General features: G+C 40.3%; 1 protein-coding gene across 1 annotated transcript in view; it reads right to left on the bottom strand.

Annotated features, from left to right (window-relative positions):
* Positions 1-2,150: 2,150 nt before the first annotated feature.
* The window catches only part of relch (RAB11 binding and LisH domain, coiled-coil and HEAT repeat containing), a 28,403-nt gene continuing 22,580 nt past the window's right edge, over positions 2,151-7,973 (bottom strand). Inside the window, exons 29-31 of the mRNA XM_010785232.1 lie at positions 5,669-5,757; positions 4,743-4,813; positions 2,151-3,392 (exon numbers count right to left, since the gene is read on the bottom strand). Coding sequence (XP_010783534.1) covers positions 3,272-3,392; positions 4,743-4,813; positions 5,669-5,757 — 281 coding nt within the window. The 3' untranslated portion in view covers positions 2,151-3,271. The remainder of the gene's footprint in view (positions 3,393-4,742; positions 4,814-5,668; positions 5,758-7,973) is intronic.

Raw genomic sequence — 7,973 nt, 5'->3', positions numbered from 1 at the left:
AGTGCAGCTAGTTTTAATTATAAAGTAGCAAAATATAGAAATACTCAAGTAAAGTGTCTCAAAATGGTACTTAAGTAGTCATTGAGTAAATGTACTTAGTACTCTACACCACTGGACATGCGGCACTTTCCATATGATTTGCTCAACAATGTACCTTATGACCTCACTTCATCGACTAATTCCGATGACACAAACTGGAGGGAAAGCATGTAGTCATTTGTATTGATCTCACATCATTTGCCATTCGTCACGGGAGGCAGAAGCATCAGCAGTTCCTGGAGTGTCTGTCCTGCAATGGAACAACCCTGATCAGTTTTAAAGAAGCCATTATTTAAAAGCTTTCTGCCTCCAGGAAACAGCTGGTTTTTCTTTTGCTCCCAGGGAAGATGAGAAAACACACAGAATTTGCATAGGAGATTAGACCAAGCCCACCTTGGCAAGTCAATAGAGGGAAGGTTATGGCAGAGTGGAGAATACATGTTCTTTTCAAAGTGACAGTTATGCAAATACCTCGAATGTGGGAAAGGGTTGGTCAGCACGTTAGGAGAAAAGAGGTAAACAAGGTATAAAAACAGATGCAAGGACATCTTCATTACTTGAAAAGAGTTATAGAAGTGGACCTAAAAAAGAAAAGAGAGACGAGCAAGAAAGAACTTTGAAAAAAGGAAATATTAAGAGGGTTTTAGGCTGAACCACTGGAGCTAATGGGCTTCATCCTCCCCCTCTTCCTGTAAAAACATGCTGAAAGAAGCTGTTTCGTGGTGGAGCCTCTGCAGCTCGCACAGTAGCAATTAAGAGCCAGGCATCCAAAGTCAGGCCCTACCAACAAAACTCAACAGAAAACACAGAGAAGTCACTGTTAGGCTCCACTTCAAACATAGAATGCAGCTTGTTTTATGTAAAAAAAAAAACGTATGCATGCTGCTTTACAAGCATCACACTTCAAATGATCTGAGTCAGTATGGATTGTGTTGCGAAGCATCACTTACAACAAGTCAAAGTTCACGAAGGAGGCCTGCTCCAGACGGCTCATATACACACAAATGCACAAAAACACACGCCATGGTTTCCATTAAAGTAACAAACACTCGTTTCAGAGAAGAAAGCAGCCGCAGCCTGTTTTGGTGCCATGATCTTTGGAGGAAGCTTCAAGAGGTTCAGCATGGGCTCCCTGAAAAGCACAAAAGGCAGAAAAACATGCTTATTGCCCTCACACACACAGAACTGAACAGAATAAAAACGTTATGCTTAGCCACCGTGTTCCGGTTGGTTTTGGGCTGGATGTGCTTGCTTTGGAAACAGATGTGATCTATGAGTCACCAGAGTCACCAATGTGAGTAAGAGGTGCCTCCTGATGCCATTTCTGCAGCGCCAAAAATGCCAGGAGAAATGTCATGAAAACACACACATTGCATATTGAGAAAAACACGCTCTCACCCAGATGTGCAAACACAATGGCAAAAAAAAAGCCATGCAAGGGTCTTGGCAAGCAGAAAAGTTGTTTTGACACACAAAGAACAAAACCATTCACTAGGAATGCAAATCACATATCAGGCATCTGTCTGACACACATATCTACAGATAGGAATACACAGGCACACCCATACAGGGGAACACACACACACACACACACACACACACACGGTCGTGAATCAATTATTTGTCCACCTGCCATGTTATCAGTGATCAGGGTTGAATATTAGCCTGAATATGCAAATTGTGTTTTTATCAAGAAGTGTTTGTTCACTCTCGTTTTGTTCAACCACTACATAATTGCAGCTCTTAAAGATTGACTGTGCTTTGATAGCTTCGTTTAATTCCTTTGAGGTGAAACAATAGTCCTCTTTTAAGGATACAGGCCATAGTTAACCTCATTGTTTAAAGTACAGATAGCATGGATAGAAAGTGCAATCTTGCCGGCAGATCTGAGCTTTTACTTCTGTTCTCATATCTGTAGTAAGTTGTTGGGAATGTCCCCTTAAGATGGACTTTGGTTTGTTGTACTAAGCAGACAATAGAGCACATCAAAGGGTTGGATGTGAGGGGCCAGGACAGACGGAGTGCGTGTTTGTCTGTGGAGTGACTTCTTTTACAGCCTTCAACACCTGCCGACACTTTGAGCCATAATCAGAACTTGAAAACAGTGTGCAGACATTTAATGAGGCCTCCACAAGTCTATGTAAGTACACAACTCATGTCCATCTTTTATTAAACCATGACACCGATTTCAAATATACATAATGAGTACCATACTCTTTAGTTCAGTGTATGATACAGTTATTTACCGTTTCTCGTAGAGCATATTGAAAAAGAACAACAAAAAATAGAACCAAATACCCACTTCGGAAAAAAATACAATTATCAGAGACACTGCAACACAGACAAGATGCAACGGACTGAGGGAATAACAAGGTCAGTGTTCTCTTCAACTTCACATTGCCAAAACGGATCAAATAAATCCAACAAAAGTAGTGATAATGTTCATTATGTATAAGACTCTGAATTAAAACAAATATATATATAGTGTATATAATAAAGAACAAGTGAAGTGCAAATTTCTTTGGAAGTTGGAATAAGGTTTTTTTCATTAAGACATAAATAAGTTATAAAACAGAACCTGTCAAAACAAAAAACCAGTGACAGACTGATGAAATAAAGGCAAGACATAAGATTTATAGCTTCAAGTATGCGATACTTCCGAGTAGTACAGATACACTGTACAAGGCAGAGCCGTTTTGTCGTCAATTAGAATCATTATTCTACGTCAGTGCATCTATCGCACAACTGCCGTTTGAAATTCTCAATTAAATCCAGCAGAGCCGTGCTCAGAGATTCTCAGAGATGAGTGAAGCTCTTCTGATACAGGAAGTACTGCACTGAAATCAACTTAAATTCATACTTTCAAGTCCAGAAACGTCCAGGAACCCTTCTCTTTGGGTGCATCCCTACACTGTTCTTCAGTCCTTCTCCTCTTTCTTAAATGACAATGTTGACACCACTAATTCATAAAAGCAGATCCTCGTCCTGGACGATGCCATCGCCATGATTAAGTAGAAGAATATGAGCAGAGGGAAAAACGTTCACTGCAAAAAAAAACATTGATTTTCAGCTTTAAGTATTGCTGCACTGATTTTAAACCAACACAACTTTCAGCAAACCTTCATTTCTTGAGATTGAAAAAGCAATACATGTCTACTTTAAGCTGAACCAATTGCTTTCTCCAGTAGAATGAAAAGCTCCCGAAGCCAGCAGGGGGTCGTCGGTGTAGAGGTCACTTCTTCCTCTGGAACACGTTGGCCAGCATGGCTCCAGACGTGGTCAGCTGACCCATCTTGCTCAGGAACTTGGTCTTGGCATCCTCGCCCACCAAACTGGAGGCAATGGACATCGAGCTGTGAGATAAAAAAAAAAACATGGCGTAAAGGATGAATTTGACCATGATGAAGCAAGGTTATCTGGAGTGGAAAACAGAAATAAAAGCATAACAGAAACAACAAGACAATCCTCCTATCTGTTGACGAGCTTCAGTCGGCCTTTACTCTACTTCTTTAGAGGGAAAAGCTGTTTGCTAATACAGCCCCTCCTGATTTTTACAGTCTAACGGCTCCACAAGTTCCTCTTTTTAGTTAGCTGGTGTTCACACTCATGCAGAGGAACGGCTAAATAACAAGCATTGCTTAACACACGGATAATCACAGAGGTCACAGGTGTTGACAGAATTACACCATCACTTAGTTACTATACAACAAAAGAACTGTTTGTCTGGATCATATTTTGTGGGCTTAACTTTCCTGTGTATTTCTGTGTGTATCACTTTATCTGTTTGAATAATCTTGGCAATTTATTTTTGAAGAAAGGTCCATGAACAAGTGAAATGCATTTTTAACATATAAACTGAATTTATTGAATTAAAATGTATGATATCTTAAACATTTTATACTAACTTTCTAATTCAATCTTTTTAACAAATATACATTTTTGGTATGCATGAAAGTGTTCAACATGAATATCTGGAGTTCATAACATTATGGACATACTATACTGTGATTTAGTTTCCATTGTGCATGTATAAAAGCTACACAGAATTACACCTCTGCTATGTGAAGCCTGAGTGCTTTGGAACATTTCATCCCAGGGTGAAAGCAACGATCACACTGGGGCAAATAAGGTCAACATTCCTCAAAAGATCCAATTGATCATTTATTGTATTAAACGTCAAAGACAGAGTTGTCTGACCAAAATGAAAGAGAACACAAATTTTCTCGGCACAAACACAGAGAATTTAACCTCAGAGTTTAACTGAGGGTTTTGGGGGGGAAACACACCCAGAGCGCGTGCACAGGGAGAAGCAGACACATAGCCACTTCTGACATCCATATATGAACGCTTTTTAATGAGCCCAAACACATGTTAACAAGATGGGAGAAACATGTTTTAAAAAAGGACACCCACAGTTTGGCTGGGGTCCAAACGCTTTCTGCTCTCTCTGTGAAGATACCCGCATAATGAGTGTGGTCCAACACTCTCACATGTTCTCCTTTCCCCCGGGGTATTAACCCACACAAAATGGGCCCAGTCCCAACACTGTTAGGTGACCCCTCTCCTCACAGAAGGAATACTTCTCACTTTTCCCAACTGCCACTTAAAGTCATCACTTGTTGCTGTCACTGCGTGTCATGCAATGAAAAATAACCGTGTTAAAGAAGGTGTGATGGTGTGAATGGGACGTTGCTTTTTCTCACCCTTGTGCGTCGGCCATTCCTCGGTTTTCAATCTTGATTTCACACTCTTTGATCATGGAACTCAGAATACCCTGTTGAGGATACAAAGAGAGACAACGTGTATTAAGGAGTCGGACTGGATCCTATGGAAACACTGACAGGCTAATTGTTTTATTTCCGGTGTTTATGATCTAAGAACAGTTTTATACAGATCATTTTGCCATATCCCTAAATAGATGGAAACTAAACGGTTTTGACAGGTGATTTATTTTTAGAAGAATTTTTCCTAAATGTTTGTTGTTATAGTAAATCATTTCTGCCTCAAGAGGATGAAGAGCACAGCTAGCCCACTACATGTGTTCTCTTAGGTGAGTTTTAAACCATCCATAAAGTCTACACACACGATACATATAGGTTAATGAAATGAAAACCAACCACTAAAAGCAGCTTTTTACTCTGCCTGTTGTTCATTTAGAAACGCAATTTTACTGCGTCTCAGGGCTTCCGTAGAATCTTGATATTTCATAATATGTCAATACAAAACATGTGTTAACTACTGAAGTGGAAAAAGACAAGGGGTGTAATTCTGTCCAAACACGGCAACAATAAAGAAATCTTTATCTATTTTTTTTATGCATGAAAAGTTCCAGGAAAAATAATTCATGTCTCAGAATCTGGTATGCAGACAGATGTGTTCAGAGGAAAACAATCATCTGATCATTAGTCACCTTGGGAAAATGCTCACATGAAATAGATCGCATGAGATTCCGAGACACAAATAAAAGAAATTGCAGAGGTGTGTGTATGAGTGCGTGAGAAAGATATGAAGAGGGAGACAGTCTGGCCTATCAGTGCGTGCGGATGCAGACAGGACACTAAAAACATGCGTGCATTGAGAGTGTGTGAATATGTGTATCAACCCCTCCCCTGTGTGAGTGTCTCCTGACCTCGTGCTCAGGTGAGAGTTGTTCCATGTCAGTCCGGAGACACCTGAGGCCCGGCAGGAAGTGGTTGAGCATCACCTCCTCAGAAATAACTGCACAGGAAGTGAAGGAGTGAAATGAAATAACCAGTGGATCCAAAGCACCGTGCATCTCCGTGGACAAGAGAGCAAAACAACCTTCTGCAACTAAACATATATTTTAAATAGAGACCACCTTGCAATCATGGTCAAATCGGACCAGGGGTGTAAATTGGTAGCTCAGACCACACCCATCTTCAAATTCAACCTTAACTTATCTTAATCACATATCGTGATTAAGATAAGATGGTTCTTTATTGATACCAATTTGGGAAATGTTTGTGTTGCAGCAGCAGAAAAGACATGGCATTGAACAATACAAATTAAAAGACAAGAAAGTAGTAAATATACAATTTACAAATGAACAATAACAAGATATGAAGCCAGGTATTATATATACATAAGTATGTGACGGATGGAATATTAAATATTAAACTGAATATCTAAATGTACAGTGTGATTTTATTCAAAGAGAAACTATGGAGTGCATCGAATACGGTTCCTATCGCTGTGACAAAGTCGTAGGCAGATGGAAATACCTAGCGGTGTATGCAAAATCACTTTTGTGGTAGGCCCCGCTGCAGAAGGTGTTTCAAGAACCATATTTTGCAATGAGACACACAGAATATGAAAATAATACCAGCTGCACTGTTGCTGGTAACCAGTCAGGGAGGCGGATGGTAACAAAGTTAATGAGGACTGTGATAAATATTCCAGATGTGAGTAGAAAACACATTTATATTTTAATTTAGGAGCAGATATGTAATGCCTTATCTTTCCAGATGTTTTCGTTTTTATCACTACATTTATAGACAATTAAAAATAAGGTGTTTTCAAGGCCAAGCAGTTAAACATACTATTTGGGTTAGTGCTTCCAAGCATTACCAGAAGGGAGGAGTTTACTTCAAACTATTAAAGAAATATGTCTCACTGAAAACAAAATAGTGGAGAAAATATTTGTCTTCGAATGTACAAGCCTTCCTAAAATAAGTTTATTGGTATATGGCACCAAATGAAGTTTCCAGCACAAAAGTACTTTGTACAGGACTGTATGTGTTCTGCCACCTGTCATGGCCAGAGGAGCTATATGGCAGAGGGAGTGCATACATTCATATTTTTAGATATGGGAATGCACAGTTTCAGAGGTTTTTGCACTGATTACATGAGAAAGGAGTGCAGTGGGAGGTAAAGCCTCTGAGGTTAGGGCTATACCTCCTGGACACTACTGCACTGTGAAATCACTGCTTGACAAAGATCCACAGGAATGAACCTCAGACCAGCTCTCCTCCGAGTGTGTGTGTGTGTGTGTGTGTGTGTGTGTGTGTGTGTGTCTGTGTGTGTGTGTGTGTGTGTGTGAGAGGGGTGGGGTTGCTGGAGTGGAGTAGAGAGAGGAAAAAAAGACTGTGAGAAAGCAGTAACAGCAAGAAGGAGAAACAATCAGCAGGACAGAGACAGAGGTAATGTAAACGTGAGTCTTATCCTGGGAACTGTTTCTAAGAATTGGAGTTGATGTTCAGTCCTTTCCTCCTCTCACGCTCCTTCTCCCTCTCTCATCCTTTCCTTTGCTTAACCAAGCCTGTAATTACCTCAGCCCCAAAAATGGAGGCAGCTTATTTTCCCTTTCTCCTCCTGCCAAATGACAGGCAAGCTCTGCCAACACACACACTGAACCACACTCTGAATGGAGGGGCCGCGCTGATACGCACCACACAGCTATAGGCATTCAGGAGCACCTCTAACCAGTTGTTCTAACGGCCGTCCCACTGACTCACTGCTACGACAGATAACCCTGAACTCCAGCCAGCCTTGACACAGACTTCTTGTAAATCATTTGGAAATACATACAGTAGTTATAAAAAAGTGTGTGTGAGCTGAACTCTTGGAACTGCATAGTTTCCCCCTCAGGGTTATCAAAAGCAGTATATTTGGGAAAACAATTATAGTGGACTCTAATTCCTTAAGCACAAAACTCCTGCTAAGCAAAGACAGGAAACACGATAAAAAAAGAACATTTAGACCAGTATGAATATCGTACACAGGAGCATGAACGTCATCCACTCTCGCTACAATGCTTGCATTACGACAAATGGCATACCGACATAAAACCTCTTTTTATCCTTCTTAAAACTACTCTAACTGCCAGCAACAGGCCTATTTGACTTGCATAAAAAGACCATGTGGGCTTTAAGAGGTTTTATACATCCAAAGAAGTTGCTTAGCAGCAAAAGCTA

This window comes from Notothenia coriiceps, unplaced genomic scaffold, assembly GCF_000735185.1.
Source record: "Notothenia coriiceps isolate Sejong01 unplaced genomic scaffold, NC01 NC01_scaffold00027437, whole genome shotgun sequence".
NCBI lineage: Eukaryota > Metazoa > Chordata > Actinopteri > Perciformes > Nototheniidae > Notothenia > Notothenia coriiceps.
The sequence above is the reverse complement of the archived record's forward strand: the minus strand, read 5'-3'. Positions and strand labels throughout refer to the sequence as shown.